The following is a 24870-nucleotide window of genomic DNA, read 5'->3' on the forward strand; positions in this document are numbered from 1 at the left end:
CAGATGCAACATGTGTCTCAGTACAGCTAGCTTTGTTAGCATCACGTCCACAGATCTTACCTTTCTTTAAGCTTTCCTTCCAAGTGACGCTAAAAGTTGGACGAAGTCCCACCGTCTGTGAAAGCGAAGCGCTGCTGATTTTACATGTCGCCATATCAATTTATGCAGCACTATTATATTATAGACAGACATCTCCTCCCGGTCAGAGGAAACCACTGCGCATGTCTGGAGCTCCGCGTGCGAGTAAAGGTGGAGCCGATGGGTGACAACAGACACTAAGTCACGTTATTGCTGGGATTTTACGGCGCCACCTTAAATCCCTGAACTTCACATTTTAACGGGCAAAAAGCGCAATGCGACTTGGATGTAACGAGTAACGCGACAGTTTGTAGAAATGTAGTGAAGTAGAAAGTACAGATACTTACTGTAAAATGTAGTGGAGTAAAAGTAGAAAGTCCCCATTATTAAATCTACTTAAGTAAAGTACAGATACACGAAAATTGTACTTAAGTACAGTAACGAAGTACTTGTACTTCGTTACTTCCCACCACTGCAAAGGAGTAATGATGCTAACAGTAAAATCATGATGCTAACATCTTTTACGCATAGAAAACATGAGATAAAAGGAGCTGAAAACACTTAGTTGTTAAAAAAAGAGAAGAAAACCGTTCATATTTTCTTTCCTTACAAATCATATTCATGTGCTACTTTTCTATTCTAATGAAGCAGCAGCGTGAATGCATCATGCAGGTTCCTGCTTGCAAAAAAGGGGGCAGTGTCAGAATGGGGGGGGATGAAGGTGTCCGCCCGTATTATGGCTGTCAAAGCGCATTAAATCCCTGCTCCTGCCTTCATTTTGCATTATTCACACCAACCCTGCTCTGACACGGCTGGCTGAGGGGAAGAGGAGGATATTTTTGGGATATCACCTGTTTCCAAACCATATTTCGGCTGCAGCGGCGCGCCGATTGAGGCAAAAAAAGAGACAACAATGCCAGCACGAAGAATGATGAAGCGCGCATGCGCGGCAGCGATGGGATAAGTTTTAAATCTCACAGAAGAAGAGAGTGAGAGCTGCAGGGTGTTTGGGTCACTTCTTTACAACGGAGCGACACACAAAGTACAATTCATTGATGTTGTAGCATCATTATCCCCACCCAGACGGTACAGGGAGCTTCTGAATCAAACCAGGGGAAATTGTAGCGGAACACGGACTCAAGTACTTCCAAAATAAAAGCATCGCAGTTAACAAAACAGGAAAAACGATTAAAGTCAGTGGTGCTTGGGAGTTCAACGATGACAGTATCGGTAAATATGTCGCACTTAATAATTTTTAAGTCATGCTTTTATTTTTTTGTAGCATATATATGCTTAGTTTATGTTTTTTCTATTTTCTAGATAGGATTTGGAAATCTTTGGTTTGTTGAATTGCTATGAAAAATTACTGCCATAGATCTCTGGTTTCTAATGCAACAGCTTAATTATTTTGAAGCAGTATTGTTTGTGCAGTTTAGTTGTGAATTTGCTAGAAATAAACCAAAAAATCTATCCTAGATATTTCCTAGAAAAAAATTGGACATTTTCTGAGCTCATAAAGTTTAAAATTTTATCATTTATAAAAAATTTTTTCTAAAAAATTCTTATAATTTCTGAGCTTTTTCTTGTACTTTTATTTTTCTTTATTTTTCTTTTTTACTTTTGAACCTCAGAAATTTCCATTTTTTTTTTTCTAGAAAACGTCTGAGATTAATCTCAAATTTTTTGACTTTTTTTGGTGGAAATGTATTCCTCCTTTTTTCTATCTACATTAGCTCTAATATACGGTTGTAGAAATTGGCATAATCATTACCTGGTTTGTATGTTATCTGACAGGAAGAATACATACGAGAAGTCCATCCACGGAGATTTGAGGTCTTATTTTGAAAGGCGCTACCGGAAGTCAGTGGTTTAGTTTGGTGGAACTTGACGGTTGAGTCTGAGCCGACCCTGATAACCGCCGGAGCAGTGCGGTTGGTTCGCCGGAGAGACGGGGAGGAGGTGAGCGGACTGGGAGAGCTTTTTGAGGCTGCAGACGGAGTTTCACCTCCAGTCTGTTCCCAGCAGAAGCTCCGGAGGAAACGGGACAAAGAAGGAGTTTCAGTTTTTATTCTTTTTTTCTATTTTAACCGGCTTTTACTCTTCACTTCGGGCGTGCTAAGGGGGATTTGTTTCAGGTTTCAGGATCACACACCGGGAGTAAATCACGCAGCTGTGGATGTGAATCAGCTGAGGTTGCAGGGCACCAGGGGAGCCGTGCTCTGCAGCATCAAGAACACCCACTTCCACGCAGTGAGAGGGAATCCTTCCTTAGATGCTTCCCCGCGGCAGACGCTGAGGAGCGGAGGGATTTTATGGAAGATTTGTTGGATTTTCTTTGTTTTATTAATCGCCCTGTCGTTGCAAACTTGAGAGTCCGGGATGGGGAAGGAGCAGGAGCTGCTGGAAGCCGCCCGCACTGGGAATGTCGCCTTGGTGGAGAAATTGTTGAGTGGGAAAAGGGGAATACTGGGGTCAGGAACCGGCTCCATCCCTATCCCCAACCTCCTGAGGTAAGCAGCCTCCTTCAGGTGGAGCTCTGCGGTGTTCTGGGAGTCCCAGGGGCGCTGCAGGGGATTCCTGGAGGTTTCCCTTTCTGCAAATTTAGGCTGTTTTTTAATCTTATATTTTACCTAATCATCATTATTATTAGTAGAACAGACAGCACATCATGCATCAACATTAATTGCTGCAGGAGCTTCATGTTTATAGCATGAAGCTGAATACAGGTGTATTCACACCCTTTAAATCGTCTCACATTTAGTCAGGTTACCACCACAAAACCTAAAATGAATCTTAGTGGGAAAAGTTTCGGCACACATTTGCTTTCAGTTTACTCCAATATCACTAAATAAAATAATAAAGTTTTTAGTTGAGAAACAAACAAGAGGTCAGTGGTGGCTCTGGAGGAGCTGCGGAGAGACACAGCTCAGGTGGGAGAATCTGTTGCCATGACGATTGTTGGCAACACAATGTAAAAAGCTGGCATTTCTGCAGACTTGGCAAGAAGAAAGCTATTTGGTGTCTAGTTTTTAAGTTTTTCTAAAGCGGTGTAGGAAAAAAGTCCAAATTTAATGTAGGGGTGGGAATTTATGAAAGATTTCTTAATACAATAAAAAACTTTGTCGTTGTTGCAATAAATTCAACTTGCTGTTAAAAAATTTATTAAAATTTGATTTATATTTTTTCCATAAGATCATCAATAAATATCAGTAAATATGATTAAATGACTGCTGTATATGAAGTTTATTGAAATCACATTTTCGCTTGGCATTAATGTTTGTGACGCTATTAATTCTGTCACAGTAGCACTACAAAATATTGTGATAAAATCTAAGTCTATATTGTCCACCCCTATTTTTACGCTTTGACCAATATGCAAAACATTATTTGTTGGTCAAAATTAAGCATCATAATGTAGGGTTTATAATAGTTTAGAATGTTGTTAGAATGGCCTAATCAAAGTCCAAAATTATACCTTACTTTGAGCTGCCACATCAAATCCCATTAAAATTCACTCGTTTGTGGTTTTAACATGACAAAATGTGTCTGAATATGTCTGTGAGTCACTAAGACCTAGTAGAATCTGAGTGAAATGAAAAATATTGGATTGCTTGTCATCGCCTGTTCCCTCCTGGTACCAGGCGTGCTTTCACTGTTAGGTGGGGAAACCTCTGCACAGCGAGAACAAAAGAACAGACAGCAGCTACCTTGAGATTCAGGGCTGTGACAGCTTCCATAGTGCAGGGACACACTTTGATGCTCAGATGATGGAAGCATTTGTAACTTTGAGTTCAGTCTTTCACACATTTCTCCATGCAGCAGGCGGTTTACACTCTAACAGTGCGCGGATGCAAGTTTTCCATCGCTACGTTGATCATTTTGTGTGTTTGGAAAGAACCGAGTCTTTTTGCATGGAACCTGGCGACCCGAGTGTTTGGGTTGACGGAGGCTTTTAACAATGATCCAAACGCATGCAGCATCACTTCTATTTTTGTTCCGAAGAAAGAGGATGTCCAGATATGAGGAAATGCAATTTGACTGCAGGGACCTCCAGGTTCCACCTTTTGCCATTGTGAATTTTTACGTCAAATAACCCATGAGACAAAAGATTTTCGTCCTCTTGGTCTCTGTGTTCATGCTGACGCTGACCCAGGTGATAATCAGATCAAAGTTAGGGAGGAGTACCGCCTCAGGCGCTGCCCCTCCTCCTCTGTGTTTCTTGACTTCCTGCTGGGGAAAAACTATACCACTTTGTAAAAGAAGTTTGGTTTAACTTCTTTGGAAGCTGTTTGGAGGCAAATATTGAAATTTCCTCAAATTCAGCACCACTAGTTCTTGTTTATAACTTCTAATAGGAAGTTTCAGATATTCTCTGTGGGCTTTCAGTTCAAGAGAAGTATAGTTTGTGTTAAATATTTACGTGCGTTCAAAGGTCTGTTCCCCTTCTTTCTGCAGGGTTAATAAAAAATAATGTTTTGCCTATGGTAATGCAATGCTACTACCTCAATATTGTCACCTTCCTAAAATAATTTTTTTGATTTTTGCAACAAAAAAAAAAGACCAGAACCTTTATTTTACGAAGGTGAAAATATTGTACACTGCAAATGCTACAAGTGCTACTTTTATTAGCTGTTGCTGCTGGAGATTTTAAGCTGGTTGGCTAACTACTTGTGTTTAAAGACTTCAAAATCTAGACTCTATGGTGGCTTAAGTTTTTAGGTCTTTTATTGTATCAGAATCTGTCCAAGTAGACAAGAAAATGCTTTCTCATCCATAGCTGCGTTTCCATTAACCGTAAAATTGCGCAAATTGAAATTCTACTTAGCGGAAACCTGCTAATTTAGAAAAAAGTCATGTTTTTTTGATTAAAAAGTTTTTCGGTGATATCAAAATGGATGTATTACGTAAAACTGCAATGGAAACACTTTTTTTTTTTTGCCTCATACGAGTCACGTGATCAAGAGCGGGATGTTATTACTGATGGGAATGCCAAAGAAGACGACAGGAAGTAGTATTGGGATGATGGGATTGTTTTTGATAAATGATGATCACTAGCGCCATCGCTGAATTATGAATACATCATGTATTTATTAAATATTTTAACAAGATTGTTCATGTGGGATTTTAATTTATGTATTGGAAACATTGCAATTGTGAAATTGTGTTTTTTTTTCGACATTAGCAGAATATTGACAAAGATTGACACATTTTTTTATGAGGAACTCAGCTTATGATGTTTTAAGTGGGAAAGTCTCAAAAGCCATAAAGAACCAGTCTTACTGCGTCCAACTGGTAGAAAACCCAATTCAAGACCCAAAACTAACCAGAGGGGCTAGAAAACCCGTCTAGTTTTCTAGGGCTTTGGGTTCCCCCACAACGAGTGGCTTAATGTGGCTCCCTTTTTACCTGTTACACCTGGATTTAGCAGCAAGCTAATAGATGGAAGGATGGAAAGAAATAAGAGTGGAAACCATTGAGGTTTACGCCCACAGCCAACTGTCACCATTGTTACTGTTGGGATGGTTGCTGATTGACGTGTAGCTTCGAGCAACTAATTTTTTTTAATTTTTTTTATAAAAAATGGTTTCTAAATGACATCCTGTCAGGTCTCATACTTTTACTAAATAATAAAGATACAGTTGATGCCTACATATTATTTACCTGTACTCAACTATTGTGTACCACTGAGTTACGCAATACCCACAATATGTGTTTATTTTTTATGAATTATGGATATAAATAATGAGAAAAGGGCTCAAATGTCAATTGCAATTTATTTTAAGAGTATATTTATTTTAAACCCAGTTTTTATTGATTCTGAGTCATTGTGACACCAATAATCGAACCCCTGAATAACCCAACGTAACCCTTGTTGGTGGTTAAATGTTAAAAAATACAAAAATTCAAGTTCAGTAAACAAGTAAAAAATGTTTCAATAAAACTCTGAAATTAATATGTTAATACACATATCTTACAATTAATAAAAGTATATATAATCAAAAATGCCATGCCATAATTTTGCCTTGCTTATTTCACTGACATGCTCTTAACAACACAAAGATTTGCTGTAATCAACCAACTTAGAACCATGAAATAAGTAAAAGGCTTTAACAGCACAGCTACTAATGTTAAAAAATGTCAGATTCTTTCTAAGCTGTTGATCAGCAGCTAAATTTGCTTCATCGCTGCTATAGATGCCTCTTAATGTGACCACAACACTGATGTGTCATTAAGTCTGAACGTTGGTTGCAAAACCTTTCAGTAAAACCTCAAAATGTTTGGCTGGTGATTCATAGAAAACTCTGCATGTTTCTCCAGGAATTTATTCCAAATAACTTTAATGATCATCTTTATGAGCTTCATGGTATATTAGTAACCGTGGAGACGGCAGTTTCATGCACAAGTAGACATTGGTAATTTTCTGAGCTTTGTCAGACGTCTTTTGGCCTTCAACACAGACTGTCGTTATGGTGATCATTATGTGGTTACCTTTAGTGCCACTGAATATAACTACTAAAGCCTTTTAGTGATTTAGACTGATGTGAGATTTGTTTTACTACTTAACCATTAATATCAGTGATATATATATATATATATATATATATATATATATATATATATTAGCATTATGTGGCTGAAAAACATTTCATATCAGTTGATACCAATGATTATTAATTTTTTGTTTTTAAGTACTGCCAAACGTGACCTTTCCTCTACTTCTACTACTCAACAGGTTGTTGCCAGGCAACCAAAGAGCAAGGGAAAGAGTGAGTTGTTGCTAGGTAACCACAGAATAATTGAGTTGGTTGATTCCGCCAAACTTGCTTAGCTAGCTAGCCATGAGAGATTGAGCTGATAAAAGTATTTTTTCTGCCAGAATCCCCCAGAATGCCATGCGGTTATGGATAAATTCAGTGAAATTATTAAATATTCTATTGCTATTGATCACCTGCCTGTCACAATATGTATTATTGTTGATTTTTTATCTGATCTTTATTTTCTGATCATAGTATGATGGTGTGTGGTAATATTTTTGCTTAAACCTGACACTACCCATTGTTGCTTTACAGTTATTTGCATGCATACATAGTTTATTGACACAAACTCAAAGATTGAAGGCAATGTTTAGAATGTAGAAGTAAGAATGTGTAAAAGAAAAAAGTCAGAAGTCAGAATTGGCCTATAGGTAAATCTTTAGCCATTGATTGATGTCTTCTCTCTCATAGTTACTTTGGTTTTATTGAGTCAAAATACTGGCATATGATTTATGCTTCCAGAACACTGGGTAGATAAGTCACACACGATCCTGCTCATGTGATTACTATGACACCCCTGCTGTCGGAGCGCTCCCTTCGGTGGGTCAACAGAAAGGTCGCAGCAGAGGAGTGTGTGTTGGGTAATGATTTAGGAATGATCTGTGGAAATAAATGCATAGTTTCCCATCCTTATGCATCCACACCAACGACAGCATTCCTAAGTCATAAGGTTCACCGTTTTCCTGAAAGAATCGCCCTCGTTGGACCGGACCAAAGGCACTCTGCGTGTAAAATCAAACATATGCGTATTAGGTAACGGGATGTGGGGAAGACGATCCTCGGCTGCAGATTTGTGGTGTGGGGTGCAGTGGAAAATCAATACTGGATGATCTCACTCCAGTTTAATGGCTCTTTTTGTGTGTGTGTGTAAATGAAATCTACTGTGAATGGCAAGTGTCTCTTTGTTTGGGATGGAAAGCTAAATCATAAAACTCATCTGTTGGATGGAGGTAGGGGAGTATTTAATTATATTATAAATACTTAATAATTGCGCTTTCTCCTGAATATCTAAGTAGTTCACTTAGAAAATGGCAAACGTGTCATTTATTTCCCCCCCCAAATTAAATACCTGTTCACTGCACTTTTCTATAAATTCACTTTATTTATGAACACCATGCTAGTTGTTAAAAGGAAGTTATGTGCAATTTACATTTTGAGTTTTTTTTTTTTATATCAATGTTTATAGTGTTATTCCTTCATCTAAAACACACCAGGAGTACTACTTGATTCTTACATGGATGTTTGGTTGCCATCTCCAATGGCAGTTATTTGCATGCAGACATGCAAATAACTGCCAGCTCCTCCATTATGGCAGCTCCGCCATGATGGAGGAGCTGCCATCTCCAATGGCAACCAAACGGCTGCTCTCCTAACGTATCACCTTCTTCCACTTTGCTCCTCCAGGCTAGTGGCAGCAGCAATTGACAAACACCTGGTGTAACTGCACTTCTGTTGAACTCATCATGCAAACCTTCTCAGTCCAACGCAAGAATGGTTGTAAACGCCATAATGGAGGAGCTGTAAAGGGAGTGTCACAAAGAGCAGAACCAAAGAGACAGAGGCCCAATTTCAAGGCGTTAAATTGCAAAGTTATATTTCTTTTAAATCATATTTGACATTTTGTGGTATAAAATATCACCATGTGCCTGGAAAAACATAGTGCCCCTCTATTAAATACGAAAAAGATTGCTCAAAGTTGGCATACATTAATAATGGAACAATAAAACGAGCTACTGGCTTTCCCCTGCCTTAGTAGTGGCATAAAGAGGAAATTAAAACCTGGTTATGGATTGGTTTTGACCGGCCGACAGCTGATCTGCTTATTCAGGTCAGTAGTGGCGCTGACACCAATCCGGTAGGTCGGCCCAGTGGTTCTCTGAATCGGCTAAAGGAACGAATTCACTGAAAAAGCAACAGTTGTTGAAGAGAATGACGGCTTGTTGACACAGGCAGATTTCATTTTAATTTGCTGTATATGAAAACTGATTGTATCAGAGGAGAGGGGATTTGGTGACTGTTTTAGTATAATGAGGATAAATGTGTGTGTTGTGCATCATGTACTAGTGAAACGGATTCCCTATTGGACAGATGGTGTGTGATCCCTCCTCGCTCTCGGTTACGTTCAGGGGAAGCCCGTCTTATTCTGGTGTTTACCTCCCTCTACTTCTGCAAACAAACAACCTCTAAGTGGAAGATGGCGACTCCTGGAGGGAACGAACAGGTTCACCCACTCCTGAGTGGTGGATGCTCCATTTTAATTGCCATCCCCACAGACCCCCTCTTGAGTGTTTAATATTTAATTTCTGCCTCTACTTTGTCACAATAGGGAGTCTAGAGGTGTGCTTTTCTGTGTGGTCCACTAAGGATGAGGTTTTCCAAACCAGAGTTTATTTTCCTTGCCACAGTACTTAAGATCCGATCCAAAGGGAGCCAGAAATGGGAGCAATGACCAAAAAACCCGCGTCTGGCAGGTTTTTCTCTCTGTGTGTCTTCTTTGTGAGCTGGAGCGTGTGACATAACCACTGGCCTTGCGTAACCGCAACGAGTATCCACGGCTGTGAGTGTTGTGGGAGGGGAGCGGTGAGGAGTGAAAGCTGACGGGGGAATCTAGGAGCCACATGTGGTGCTGGGAATCCAAAATAGGTCAGAGGTTAACTCAGGGGAGAGCAGGGCATATGAAGAGGCGATTTAAAGGGGACACAAACATCCTGAGAGTGGATATTTAACAGATTTTAACAATGTAGAAAAACTGAAGTAATTAAAGGGTGTTTTCACACTTTATAGTCTGTTAGATTCAGTTTGATTGGGGACCAAAAGTGCAACGTTTGTCACATTTTCAGCTGCTGCAGTTTGCTTTCACACTGCATTGTGTCAAACAATCCAAACTAATTGAAAAAGCTGTTTCCCTCCTCGCCTGTGGTGGCGCTGCATCAATAACCACTGATGAAAACGACACAAAAACATCTGAAGGAGACACGAGCGCAACTTTCTTTTAAACAAAATGTGAACAAAACTGGAGGAGTGTTAGATTTTAATGGTTATTTTATCTACAACAACAACCATGAGCCATTTATCCCGCTAGGATCAGACTTGCCCATTCTTTTTGGTTCTATTTACCCAGAATACCTTGCACCATAGTCCACTTCCTGCTTCTGGAGCGGTATTTCTTGTTCGCTTCCATCCACATATTCACTTCAACCGAACCGAAACCAAGTTTTTAAGCGGACCAGAGTTGGATTATGTGTTCACACGTCCCCAGACAAACCAGGCTTTCTACACAAACGAACTGGAGTTGAATAAATGAGGACTAAACGGGGTTGGTGTGAACTGGACCCAGCAACCCAAACAAACCTGAGAATCTATCAAGGAGTGACTGAGAATGAATGTATGGAAAGTCCTGTTCTTTTAATGCACCTTTTTGTTTTGAGTTTAATGGAAAAGGATGTCCCAGTAGAGCAGCAGTGTTTAGGAAACTTTACTTCATAATCCTGTGCTGAACTCTGGCTGCCAGAAAACCGAGGATGTCTGAACCTGGACTGGTTGAAATGAGTTGAAGATGTGAAAGAATATGATTTTCCATGCATGTGATTAAATTAAAACTCCTGGATCCTGCCAAGAAACCAAGCTGTGCTCTTCTTTACCCTGAGTCTCTTTTTGTTCCTCCCTTGTTTAGTCTTTTTTTTTCCATTTGAAGCTGAAACCTTTTTCAGCCTCTGTCCATCTGCTCCCCTGAATTCCCCTTTAATTTCACTTCAGTTTCCTCTCCATCACTCATTTCTCTCACCAATCCCTTGCTAAGCCTCCCCACTGTCACATTTTTTCTGTTTTTTTCCCTCCGTCTGCACCCCGCCCTCTCCCATCTTATCACTCACCCCCCCGTCTCTCAGCTTACACTGCACTACATCTGTTATCGCCGTGCCAGAGCATCTTTTACCCATCATGCCTCTGGGTTTAACATAGGCATTGGTTGACAGCAGAAAACAAGAATCCAGGGAATCTGTATCTATAACTGTATGTTGTGGTTTGGACTAAGATTAAGAGTCATTGGGGATTATATTTGTTTATAAAATCTGAGGTTTGTTTGTTTGGATGCTGTGTATTTGTTACACCAATTTCTAAAGAAAATCAGCTGATTAGTTCTAAATACTTGGCAGTTTATTCCATTTACTCTTCCATTTATGAAAGAAATCAGCTGGTAAAAAGTCTTTATCTTAAATCTGTCGCACTTTAAGTGCTAATTAAATGTTACTTATCAGCCTTAGATAGTTCCTACAGTCTTGAAATGTCTGAAATGGAATTGTTTTAATTCCTAAATATGGAAAAATTGTTTTAGAATGGGAAAAATTGTCTTCATAATTTATTTTGTACGGTTTACTGGTCAGTTTTAAATAAATTTTTATTTCATCAATTAATGTTTGGTGTTAGAAATCCACACTTGATAAGTGTGTTAGAGAAGATAACTCTTGATGATTCATTGTTTTATTTTAGGTTAGATCTGTTCTGTTTGTGTAACATGTATTTAGAAAGCAGAAAATATATTTTGCTGCAACATTAAAATCAATATATTCAGTTCCAAACTTTGGAAATTGGCTGGAAAATAACCTGCAGCTTTTCACTCTTGAGACGGAAAGCTCTGTCGTCTTGTTTCCAGGAAAATGAGAACGAAGATGAGAAAAAGTGCATTTAGTGTTCAGATAATTACAGTTTTTAGTAAAAAATGTGTAACTGTTTACACATTACTGACATTATAACACTGTTGCATACTTACAAGATGTTAGCATCATTAACGCTAGTCCTGTAATAACCGGGCATTATCGCAGCTTTTTTGTAAGTTAGAGGAATTATTGCTGGTTTTTTTGTTTTTTTTCTTTGTAACTTGATCTGACGACTTTCTCTTCAACACATTCGGCAAACGTTGTAGTCGGGTCGGGTCTGTTAAGAACCAAACATGTTGACGCAGAGTGTAGGAGACGTGCAGGCGGGGGGATGGAGGTGTGACGCCCCGTCTGCCACGATAATCTGCAAGTCGGCGACCCCACGTACCGCGGCGAGCGTTGTGGAGCCACATTCCACTCGGCTCGCCGCTCTCTGATGGATGGCAGCTTTTAATGAAGCTCTGCTTTTGCAGCAGATAAGGAGCAGAAGCAAGCAGAGAATGGGGCTGGAAGGGCTCATGTCATTACGTGGTCAGGGCAAGGCGTTCGCTGGAGGCCGGTTACGCTTCCAAGTGTGTTTTAGTCGTTTGGATGACTTTTAATGTCCTGTTGTTTTATTTTTAACTGAATCCTACCAACTCTGCGGTTGTTTTTGTACTGATTTTTTTTTTTTAATCTACATTTCACCACACTTTTTCCTGTCTTTTAGATCATAAAACTCAACCGCTAAAGCATTTTTGTGGCGATAGACCTGCAGGTCCACTTTCAGCATTGATTTATTGACCTGTTTTACTTAATATACTTGTTTTTTCTTGTTTAATTGCAGTAAAGCTGTAAGTTTAAAGCACATTTAGGTTGTTAATGGGTTTTACAGACTACTTAGTCTTGTAAATTTTGCTGGGGTGTTTTTTTTTTTATTATTATTATTCCTCCTGATTCACCAAAGCTTTTACCTTTTCGTCAAGTGTTCCATATCTGTTTATCGATAACTCTGGTCAACAGTCAAAAAATTGTCTGGGGTTTTTTCAACTGTTTAAGGGGGGTTTTGATGTGCTGAATCCAAAAATCACATTGGTTTTACTCAGTCAGGTCGACTTTCTGAGCTATGGCTGCAACATGAGCTTCAAACAGGTTTTTATTCTAATTTGATTTAGAGAAATAGCATTTCCTGACTCAATTGATTACATTTTTGAGACATCAGTTCATTTATGTTAATATTTCAAGTAGTAGCCTTGCCACATTGTGTTTGGGTATTACTGTTCTGTTGTATGAGATGTTCAGGTTTGGAGCTGGACTGTTAGTCATGACGTGGTAACTTGATTAATCTTGTTCTTGGTGTCATATTAGAGATATAATCTGCTTCTGTTCCTGCAGATGAAAGGCGGTTCTTCTTATAACTCGTCCTGTTTGTTGTCACTCCCAGTTAGCTGCTAGCAACAAGAGGTGGAAGCATCACGAATATGCACAGACAGACTGTGCACAGTTGCAGTAAAACACATGCAACTCTATTTAAGAGCTTGTGGGATCTGAACTATATTGCTGCATATTCCACGTCTTTGGTCCTCAGGCTCTGCAGACATGGAGTCTTCCTGCTCCTCTGCTAATCACATCCGATTAACTGAGTGACTCTGCGCCTCCGGGGCCGGGCCGTCACGGAGCGACTCCATGGAAATGCAAAACACAAAGTCAGACTTTATGTAAACACCCTGCTGGCGTACGGATGCATGCAGGTGTGTGTTGTGCGGTTTTTGTCCCCAGACGTGTTTACAACTGTTTGTATGAGTGATTGAGCTGAGCAACCAGGGAGTGAGTTATGATCAACTGGCAGATTCCCAGTGGACGCATATTTCCCAGCAGGCCTCGCTGGTGTCAATACATCACGTGTTGTTATGTCAGGCTCATGCATGCATGGAAAAGCACTCTATTCATTATATTTATGCTACAGGCTAGTCGTTGTAGCACATATATGATGTAATGTAATTAAATAGTCCCAGCTGTTGCGGCCTTCCTTCAGTTCTGATTAAATGTGCAAGACGTCCTTTATTTTTTATTGATTCTTAACACTCAGGTTAATTAACTAAGTAGAGATGCATCAGTCGCTTGGCTCCTAAATCGAATCTGAATTTATATCTGCTTTTGTTCAATCTGCCGAAAGGAGTCTCATAATTCGATCTTTATTCCTTGTTCCATGAATGCACCATACAGTAATCGTAATTTCCTCCACATTTTAACATATTTTATTTTATCGATTATTTTAGTAATTAATCTGTTGATAATTCTGGCAATTAATCAGACAAAAAATACCACTGTATACAGAGTTTTTATTCATCCACTTAAGCCGTCTTAAGAAAATATTAGAAATAATAAACAAATTATTTCAATTCATTTTTTAAATAAACATTTTCTTGCCTAAAATGCAATACGGTATCATTCCTTTCAACAGTTCTGCCCACATGGTGATCCAGCATCAGTGCACTCTGTCTTCCTGATAATGAGCCTCAGTAACTGGACTCTTTCACAAAGTCCTTCTTGTCATAACCTCATTCTTCATTTCATGGCCAGTGGGAGCTGCGCCGTGATGAACGGCTCTTTAAACAGAAAGGCATCAAATATTCAGCTGCCCCCGAACTCCAGTAGTAAAAATTGAGATTATATTGTTGGTGGTGATGAACTCCTTTGCAAATTCAGATTTGACTCTTTCTCCTCTCTACAAGCGGCGAGAACGAGGAAGCAGCTGGCTGTCGAATTGTTTTATTCATGATGAAGATGGAGATTCCTAAGATGGGAATGGATGGCAAATTGGAAGCAAAACAAACGTCCTTTTTGTGTCTATGAAAAGTGTTCACCCCCTTGGATATTTAACCCTTTTGTGGGTGTTTTTTTTTTTACCTGATAGTCTGGTAGATTTGGCTTGATTTGGGACGAAAATTGCAACATTTGTTACATTTTCAGCTGGTGCAGTTCACTTGCCCACTGCACTGAGTCAGATGATCCAAAGCCTGTTCCTTCAGTAAGAAACACTGAAGGAAACGACAGGAAAACCTCCGAAGAAGACATGGGCGCAGCTTCCTTTTTCGCAAAATGTAAACAAAAATGGAGTATTGTCAGATTCTAGCGGTTGTAGGATTTCGCTTTTTTATTTTGCAAAAAAACTACAAGCCATTTCTCCTGCTAGACTTGCACATTTGTTTTGGTTGCATTTATTCAGAATGCACTATGCTATAGTTCACTTCCTGCCTTTGGAGCTGCTCGTATCCACATATGCATTCAGAGTTCACTTAAAACAAACCGATGTCTAGGTCTTAAGGCGCACCGCAGTTCACACTGATCAGTTTGATTGTGCATTTCCTACTCCTCCCATATAAGCCATAATTAGATTAAAACAGACTAATCATGACATTACTGGACTCTTATTACTTATGCAAATCAATCATGAGCAAAAGATGTGGCTCTTTTTTTTTTTGACAAAAACAATCCTTGCTTATCCCCTAGTTGCCAACGATATGATCAATGGTGCATAAGAAATTTGTGTCTTTATATTATAGGTTAATGTGTCTGCTGTGTAAGGCGCTTTCAGTAAATGAAAGGAATTACATCACCTTAGTTTTTCTTATGGTTTGGTTTGAAAGCAGCTGATTAGTCCTGGATAAAAACAGCAGATATGTGATCTTTAGAATATTTTTTTTTTCTTAGAACTAGATTGAGGTTTTCATATCCAGTCATTGTTTTCTCCTTCGAGTTTCCTCTGCTCTCTGGGAGGAACTGGGAGACAACTGGAAGTATCTGCTGACTCAGCATTCCTGCATCTCCAACCTGTGAAATCAACCGACTTCGGCCAACACATCAACCGCTGTGTGTGGATTATTTTTTGTCGTCTTTGTGGGTGGGTTTCTTGTCTTTTTTTTTTTTTTTTTTTACTGTCTGCTGTCTTGTTTTCCAGTATTTTGGAGGAGTGAACTCCTCTCTCTCTCTCTCTCTCTCTCTCTGTGCCTCTTTCTCTCTGTGCCTCTTTCTCTCTTTCTCTCTGTGCCTCTTTGTCTGTTTCTAGCTGTGTGTGTTTGTGTGTGTGTGTGACTCTTTCTCTGGCATCTCCACAAAATGTTTTTTTTAGCTTCTCCCCTGTGTTTCCACCCCTCCTACCCCTCATTTTTGTCTCTTCTTTTTTTTTCTTTGTTCAAGTGGATGAGTAAATGAATCTCGGTCTTGCACTGCTGTGTAACCTGCTAATCAGGCCATTCACTGATTACACGCTTCATGCTAATCATGTATGCGTGTGTCTGTGTGCAGCGACTTTTTTTCTTTATTAATTTTTTTCTTTTTCTAAAGCTCCTTTGCTGTGCTGGCTGCTCATTGTTCCAAAAATAATGCTGGACGTGACACACCTAATGTGAAAAATGTTTTGTACACCGATTCCCTGCTGCGCTCTTTGTTACCTGCATGGCTGCGTGTGGGGTTGTGCACATCTGTATGTGCAAGAGGAGATAAAAGAGCGAGGGGGGAAGACGAGGATGCGAGTGGAGTGCAGAGCGTAGAGGGGGAACCAATTATCGTGAAGATAACAGAGAGGCTATGGATTTTCTACCCGGCTTCCTCTGCAGCTCTTTTCATTCGGCTGCTGTCACTCTGCCTGCGTCTACCTCGCCGTCTTTGTAGCATATTTAAATTGTAATTTACGGCGGCTTCATTGACTGGCAGAAAAACCCCTAGGTATAGATTCTGTAATGTGTTGTCTTGTGTTTTCGTTCAGGTTGTGTGCGCGAATTTTATTTACCGCCGCAGATGGTAGGTTGAAACGTGTCAGACACAGAGACGTTTCGTCAATATGCCCCCTGCCTTTTTCTGTGTGTCATTGTGATTGACAGTCACATTGTCTGAGCTGCATCGTCATGCCACCCATCTCCTTCAAACTTTAGTGTTTCCCCGATATTTTCCAGAATTGGCTCCGTATAACTGGTAGCTAACTTTAAATGGTGTGAATATATCACAGGGTTAAACAGTCCCTCTAGGTTGTCGCAGTCATTGTTTTGCGGCCTAAAATGACTGATTTTTCAAAAAAAGTTGCAAAGTTGCAAACTTTATTTTTGCCATAACACGACCTTATAAAATAAGAGAAATTTCTGCACTGAACATTACCAAAAAAGTTTGTTTTTTGACATTGTCAATATTTAGTGGAAGAAAAAAAAATGTTCCAAGTATCTTCTTGAAACAGACCTTTTAATACAAATACAATCATTCACAAAGAGTCTTGAAAGTGCAAAAGAAGAATTCCACATTGGTCATTAAAGTTAACACAAATTTGGACAATAAATCAGTAATAATAAATATCACAATAAACATGTGATCAATAACAACAGATAATACATCTGATGGAATATTCAGTGTACAGAATATTCACTGAACTCCAGCAACTCACACACTTTGGTTACCTAGCAACTCACACATTCTTTGGTTACCTAGCAACAACATATTGAGTAACTGGCGCAGCAGCAGTGTCAGGTTCCACCCACTGTGCCTCAAAACTGCTTAAAAATAAGAAAAAAACAACGGCGTGGAGTGGAAACTGGATAAGGTCATGCCACTTGTTTATCAGTACTTTAGATATTTCAAACTAAAATCGAATAAGCTATTATCAGTATAGACCGATGCATCTTCCAGCCATATCGCCCAGACAAAGACAATATTCTGAAGGGGTGAGAATCACAACAGAAAAATGTGAAAATATGTATATTTTGACTATGATTAGCTGTTGTTTCACTGCTTGAAGACGTGTCTCTTAGCTAGACTTAAATGATGACATGACAGCATAATTCAACAGTTAAGTCGGCACCACTGTGTAACAGATTGACCTTTTACCAAGTGAGCTGTATTGGGCTCCGGCAGCATAATGTAGCCCAATTAAGTAAGTGACTAAATTATTTATTACCCAACTATAAAGAAACATTTTCAGCTCAGTCACTGTCTGCTCCATCTTCACTTTTTTAAAGGGTTTTACTCAGACTTTCACTCAGCCTCTCCCCTCCAACTCTTCACTCCACAGTGTTGATGTTAGATGAAGCTGCCACTGGTGGCGGTTTAATGCATCAACATGAATGACGGTGATATTTCAGTGTATTTGGCTCACTGAGGAGCTGAAGACGACCTGCCAGCCGCCTCATCAGTTAGAAAATCTTATCTTAGCCTTTTTATTCCTTCATCTAGCTTTACGTCTATCATTGTGGACCGCATAAATAAACCGATGACAAATATAAATGAAGAAGTTTTATGAGGTAGTCGACAGGTAGGAGGACACGGATCGCAGACACTTTGTGTTTATCATTGTGTGTTTGTGATCTCTCAATCTTTTGCACATGCTACATCCACAATATGGAGTGTGTTCGTTCATCATGAGCAAAGATAAGAACCCCGGACTGTTAAAGCCACAAATGTGGATCAAAGAATATGAAGTGAATCAAATTTTTTATAATGTTGGTTGAACATATGTAACCTATGGGTCATTTCCAAAGCAACAGGCTATTTTATATAACTCTCCAACTAGCTAGCTAGCTAGCTCTAGCTGTTTCTAACGAGAGAGCTAGGTAGCTGTTTCTAAAGAGTAGCTAGCGAGCTCTAACAAGAGAGCTAGCTCGCTAACTAGCTCTAACAACTAAGGTAGCTTGTTAGCTAGCTCTATCAAGAGAGATAGCTAGCTAGTTAGTTCTAACAAGAGAGATAGCTAGATTGCTCGTGACATTGTTTAAACTACCCTGTTTTCACATCATTTGCATAAATTCTAATAGTTTCAATGAAATGTTGCCTTTTTTTCTTTCTATAAGTTTTTTTTTGCATGTTTGCAGCCCTAATCCTGATTCAGTTCTCACCTAACTTGTTTTTCTCTGTGCTTTAAACAGCAGCAGCGTATCAGACACAAATCAGTTACACATTTTGTTCTCTGAAAAAATGGGAAAATCTGTTGACGGACACATAACTGTCAGTTTTGAATCAGCGTCAGGAAGATATTCTATGAATATATTAAGAATCATTTTCTTTCTGCAGCATAATTATTCATGTGTTTTGCTTCTTCATTATGTTCTTTCCAACTGCTTTGATTACATTATAGTATGGAGTAGTTGCATTGATTTCAGGGATTAAAATACATTAAAGGATAGAGTAACTGTCAGATATATTTAATTCAGTTTGATTGCTTAATTTTTGTTACATTTTTCAGAATTATTCATGAATTCTCCTGTTTTTCTTTTGCTGCTTTTATTGATTAGAAGCAATCCAAGATTAGGAATACTTTAATTAAGCCCTGTCTGCTGAAGGGGCACATGTTGGTGTATTTTATATAATGGAAATAAGAACTTGAAGGATGAAAAGTGACTCTAAAATACACAATATGACTGGATTTTATTCTGTTTTGCATGCACACAGCTAAAATTATGCAGAAATAAAAACAACCAGGGACCCAGGAGGGTTCATTCTTCAACTTTATGCAGCAAAGTACTTTTAAAGAGTTTTCTCCTGTTGATTTGCTGGTGTTTGGTTTGCATATCCCAAGAACCTGGAGAGGAATTCTGTTTTTTACACGAATAAGAGTTTGTGTCTTTGTTGAGAGGCCTTAGGAAGAGCTGTGTTTGGTATTGCTTTTTTAAAAGTCCAACGTGCTCTGTGTGAACTCCAGACGGTCCCCAGTGTCTAACTGGGCTGCAAATAGCTATGGGAAAAAAATCAGAGAGGAACACACTCTCACAAAGACACAAAGATGCTATTTGGATGTTTTTCATTCAGTATTCAGAGATCTGGTCTCTCTGTCCTCATCCTCACAAAGCAGGTCTTTCCTCGTCAGTGTTTGGGAATAATTAAGTGGCTCCACTTTCACTTTGTCTGAGGTTTTGATGGGAATTTTAAAAGACTGGTGCTTTGTTTTCTGGTTCCGTTGTGTGTGTGTGTGTGTGTGTGTGTGTGTGTGTGTGTGTGTGTTTGTGTGTGTAATGGTGACTTTTTGTTGTAAATTGCTCACATTTTTAGGGTGAATTAAACATTACTATAATGAGACTGGTAATAAACAGTTTAACTTTTCATTATAAACACCTGTCGGCTCCAGCTAATGACTGAAGCGTTGACAGTCAGAACGTAGAATAACAAAGTTCCTGTAATCAGATTTAAACCATTTTATCATCTCAGTACCTGCCTGCCAATTACAGTATTGTTTAGCACACTGGAAACTTAAACATCTTGTCTGCTCCCTCTTCAAATACTCCTTTCATGTACCAATTAGAAAAGTATGCAGGAAAGAGTGGGAGGTAATGAGAGCTCAGAGTTTGACATTTTGCCAAGCGGCAGATTAAAAGTCTCAAATATTTGTAGATATCAGCTGTAGATTAATTACTGGCGCATTTATTTTAGAAGAATTATTCAGTAGTTGTGATAAAAGAAGCAGATATTGCTCCTTATACGGCAAGTTATGACTGTTCTTAATCCAGTGGCCTTTTCAGGTATGTCATATGTAACGATAATGGCTTCATCAGTCTTCTAAAACGACAGCAAGCTTTCAGAAATAGGTCACTTTAATAAGCACACTCCCTGTGGCTCACTGTTTCAATGTCACAGTGACGATTTAGGAGGAATAAGTTCATGCAGGTTGTGTAAGACATGCCTCAGTGAGGAGAGCTGTCAAAACCAGAAATTTGAAAGTATAATTTGGATACACAGTGGAGACAGTCACAAGATTTCAAAATATAACATTTTAGTATATTATTATCATGGTTTTCCTGGGTGTTTTATAAGTCTGGCGGGCCATCAGGCTTTATTTGTGCCCCCACCAGGCTTAGCATTGATCATTTATTTAAGTTTTTTTTAATGTTTGCATTTTTTTATGGCTTTATAGTTGGTGTTCAGGTATTAATCTTCCAATAATACATAATTACCAAGTGATATTTTCAAATTTACTGTCAACCTTAAACATTTTTTAACTCCAAAATGCTGGATGAATGATCCAAACACCGGGCTTAGCAAGTTTTCTAGGGCAAACCTTGAACAGGTATAAATTTCCGCCTCTACATATAGAAGGCAAACAGACGGCAGACTCCACAAAAGGCAGAAATGTGACTCTGCATGCATAAATGCCTGCACATTCTTCATATTTCATTACATTTAAAAAGTTGTATCATTTTCTCCACTTGTCTAATTCTGACTTCTTAATTAGTCCAAGTTTGCTGTTTAGAGCTCATCTAAATTCCCTGAATCAGGTTGTTTGGATAATTATTGCCCCCGTTAACCAATAACTGCACTGATGAGCAATCTGCCTGTTTGTATAAGGATCACTCTCTCTAGAAGAGTTCTTTATCACCCAAAGATGTCTCTCCCGAGGGTTTTTCTTACTTTTACCGTTGTATTTTGTCGGAAAAGCGATCCGTTTCTCTTTATCTGGTTTCACGCTTCCATTATTGACTCAAGGTGAGAAGATATGAGTTGAATATTTAGCTTCAGTCGGGTCAAAGAACAATGAAGGCGAGCATGGAGAGATGTCAGTCGTTCACTTCTAAGTTGAAGTTTCTGCTGCAGATCGCTGTTTCGCCGCCGTCGCAGACATTCAGACAGTGACTGACATCCCAGCCATTTTCACAAATGAATCGAGCTTCTCACAAATGATCTGTCACTCCTTTGCTCCGTCTCTCTTTCTCTGTCTCCCCCCCGCCCACGGGCATTCTTCATACCACGGCGGCATTTTTTCGCTGCAGCACGCGAGGTCACACACCCACAAACGCGCACATTGCGACTGTCATGAGCCACCTCCTCTCAGCGGGAGCAGTCGGCCTGGATCTCGGCGCTCTGCCTCCTGAGGCGTCTCCCTGGGCCAGGGAGCATCTGACCGTCTGTTGCTGTCATGGAAATCGTTTGTCGGGGACAGAAGTGGGCGCCAGCAGGTGTCAGCAGGGGGGCCTGGTCCGATCGCACGCTTGCAGCAGATCTGCTCACGTGTGTGGTTGTGTGGTTTCCTCTGACCAGCAGCCCAAGGCACCAGATGACCCTTTGACTGAGATTCTTGCCATATTATAAAATGGAAACTAATCTTAAAGGGGACTTAATATGCAAAAATAACATTTTGAATATTTTTATACTTCCTCTTGGCTTTCAACTGCTTCTAAAAACTGCCCAAGCACTTAAAAAAATCAAACAAACAAAATAAGAAAAACGCCCAACTAGTTTTGGCAGTAAATGTTTTTAGGTGTCTGGTCTGCAAAATGAGTCATTTCAAAACTCTTGAATGTTGCGTCACAAATCAGCAGGCACTGCCTGTCACCTAGCAACCTCGGCCAAGCCCAGCCCGTCACCTAGCAACCTCGGCCAAGCCTAGCCCGTCACCTAGCAACCATAGTGGAGCTCCAGCACTACAGGAAACTCCTGTACAACTTCTGTTTTTCAAATATGTATGGCTGTATAGTTGGGCTTCTGTTTGCAGCCATTTTCACATGTGAGTGTAAATGTTGAATTAGGGGGTGTGGCCAGCAGAATCTTATTTGGGTTTAAAGTGACAGGACGCCCTTAAAAACAGCTCATTCTGAAAAAAGATCAATATAGGCAGAACGGATCAGACTAAAATCTCATCATCTAAGAGAGTGTGCTCAAAAGAATTGTAGTGAACATGTTTAATTTAACTCATAGATCGATTTTAACCTGTTCAAGGAAGCTGAAGAGTAGACATTAGATTCTAACATCGCCCGGGAAGTAACATTTGAAACATTTTCAACATTTTGTATTCACTTCCATTATTATTATTTATTATTATTATTATTTACTATTTTCCACTTGTTCAATAATAGAATGGGAATTATTCCAAAAACTGTTACAAGCACAGTGGCTGGAAAACAACTGGGAGCGTTAGCAACCAGTTAGCTAACGCATCATCATGATGATGATGAGGAGGAATATTGGATATAGTATAAGAAAATCAGTGGATTCTTGGCTTAAACAGAACATCAGTGATTTAAATAGCCTTCCAGTTTAATGGTGGAAACAATTAAGTGGAAAAATACCAATATGAAATGACTCATCAAGCTCTATTTTTAACTTGATCATTTTTGGATAAGTTTCCATGTCTAATAATACTTTAGAGAATTGAGAAACCTTTTAACAACAATACATTTTAGTAAGAGAATGATTCTATGTAGTACTTCAAAAGGTCCAGAGTTTAACTATTTCAATATTGAAGAGGATAGCAGCAAACACTTAGCCGTCATTTTTGACAAACGATGGTAAAAACAACAAAACGCAGAGGAGAAAGTCAGGAGTACTTTCTCTTGTAAAGAAAAATAGAGTATACAAATTTAATGCTCTCTTTTTCTGGGTCCGCGTAGCAAAGACGTACAGTTAAACACAGTAGCTCTGTGCCAGAAATACTTTCAATGGGAAATAAAATTACTTTAAGAGCAGCAATAACTGTTGATGGGCGTTCTGCAGGAATAAAAGCACAGGAAGAGAACAACCGAAAAGCAAAGGTCAGCCTTATAAAATGATCTGTTTCTAATTACCTATCAATCATGTTTCAAGAGTAGATGCTCTCTTATAGATAAACAGATTGGTTTTAAGTGTAAACTTAACTTTTGTTCTCTCCAGTTCCTAGCTGTAAGGCTTTTAACTAAGAGTTGACAAAACCCTGGTGAGAAAATCAGGAATGGTGTTCAAAAATGGATATTTATGTGTTTTGAAGCAGCTGATGTTGAATGTCCAACATGAAGGTCGCAGATTTCTCACCATCCCTGGTTTAAAATCCCTTATGGCTGCCTTATTCAAAACAATTAGCATTTAGGGGACGTTTAGAGACCTAAAACTGGAACTGGTTAAATCTCCCTGATGAGTTCCCATTTTATAGCTCAGTTTAAATGTAATTTGAAAGAAACTAAACACACAACCAGTTGAAAAGCATCTCCAAATTATGTCTAGACATAAAAGGTTTTTGACAGTATTTTAGTTGCATAATTATAAAAGTAAATGTTGTTTTTTCCAGTTCTTCAATATGTTTGTATGCAATATTTGCTTAGAATTTATACAACGGAATTTTATGCTTTTTAGCTTCAAACGACCTGGTTTATACTTTATAAAAAATAATGATATTTTTCCAAATGGAAAGGCTTACTCTATCTTTGTAAAAGCTATATTAATTTTATTCTAAAATCTAGACATAAACATTTTGGTTCAGTTTTATTTAGATGTTTTATTTAGTGTATAGTGTATAGGATCTATCTTTTGATGCAGATCTAGAAACATTTTATTTTGTAGCAGTGTTGGGGAAAAGTCTCTTTGAATTGGAAAAGTTGCTGAGCCCTGATGTCAGCTCTGCCTTTTACGGCCGATTGATGCTGCCAAGGTTTATTTTTAAAGGTGTAAAAAAAAAAAAAAATCCAACATGAATTTGCATTGATCGGGTAAGTTGTGTTATAGGACCTTGCTTGGCCTCTTTTAAGATTTTTTATTTTTATTTTTTTTTAAATCTGTGGTTATTTTGTGCCAAGAAAGCAAACTAATGAATCTCCTGGCTCTCGCTTGCAGTCTGTCAGGTCTTGTGTGCTGTGCGGCTCTTTGACTTGCCCTGATCGATGCTCTTCTCCTTGAATCTCCTTCCAGCTTTGGAGAGGGTAGTAGCTGCCTAGAAGTTGTGACCTCTTTAATGAGCAGCTAATTTATTTATGTGGGTTAGACGGTGAGGCTGAGACGACGGCAAGCCGCTTGTTTGGCTCTGCTACCCAAAGCTGTGAGACTGCAGATTTTCTTGTGTTTTCCCAGAGGCTGCACGTAGGAAGATTTTATAGATTAAACTCTACTGTTGACTCTTTTAATTGTTGAATTTTGATGGATTTCTAAAAGTATGAATGTGTTGGATTGTTTTATTCCTGATTAGATGACTCCAGGAGAGTTTGATTGTGAATTGTTTCAGATTTAGATTGATTGATTTTTGTTGGTTTAAAAGCAGAATCAGCTGCTGATTTATTTTTATCCTAGTAATCCAGAGCTTAGTTTACTACTAGTGTCCTGGTTGTAAGATAAGCTCTTGTTTCTTAGCTTACAATGATTCTCTTGCTTCTTTTGCAGTTTAAAGAACCACAAAGTAAAAAAGGCAAGAAAAAAAAAACAAGTTGTGAACTAAAAATATTTGTTATTAATGACTTACTATTGAATAGATTTGGTTCAAAATGAGATTATTCTTGCTAAAGTAACATGGTTTCGCATTAATTAAAAATATATGATGTGATCAAACTGATTTTGTTTAAAAAAGATTAATTATTTCTGTTACTGTTCTTCAGTACTTATTGTTGGTATAATAAGTTTGTCATTTATTTTAATTT

At 38.8% G+C, this 24870-nt stretch overlaps 1 protein-coding gene across 8 annotated transcripts in view; it reads left to right on the top strand.

The window, feature by feature from the left end:
* Positions 1-1946: 1946 nt before the first annotated feature.
* anks1b (ankyrin repeat and sterile alpha motif domain containing 1B) overlaps positions 1947-24870 on the top strand; it is a 201311-nt gene continuing 178387 nt past the window's right edge. For 2 of the 8 annotated variants that reach the window (XM_008400554.3, XM_017302833.2), the window contains exon 1: positions 1947-2588. In XM_008400554.3, the coding sequence (XP_008398776.2) occupies positions 2458-2588 (131 nt within the window). In that variant the 5' untranslated portion in view covers positions 1947-2457. The remainder of the gene's footprint in view (positions 2589-24870) is intronic. The other 6 variants (XR_014086089.1, XM_017302832.2, XM_017302834.2 and 3 more) reach the window with 6 other exon arrangements.

This window comes from Poecilia reticulata, chromosome 23 (genome assembly GCF_904066995.2).
Source record: "Poecilia reticulata chromosome 23, P_reticulata-male-v2, whole genome shotgun sequence".
In the NCBI taxonomy this organism is placed as follows: domain Eukaryota; kingdom Metazoa; phylum Chordata; class Actinopteri; order Cyprinodontiformes; family Poeciliidae; genus Poecilia; species Poecilia reticulata.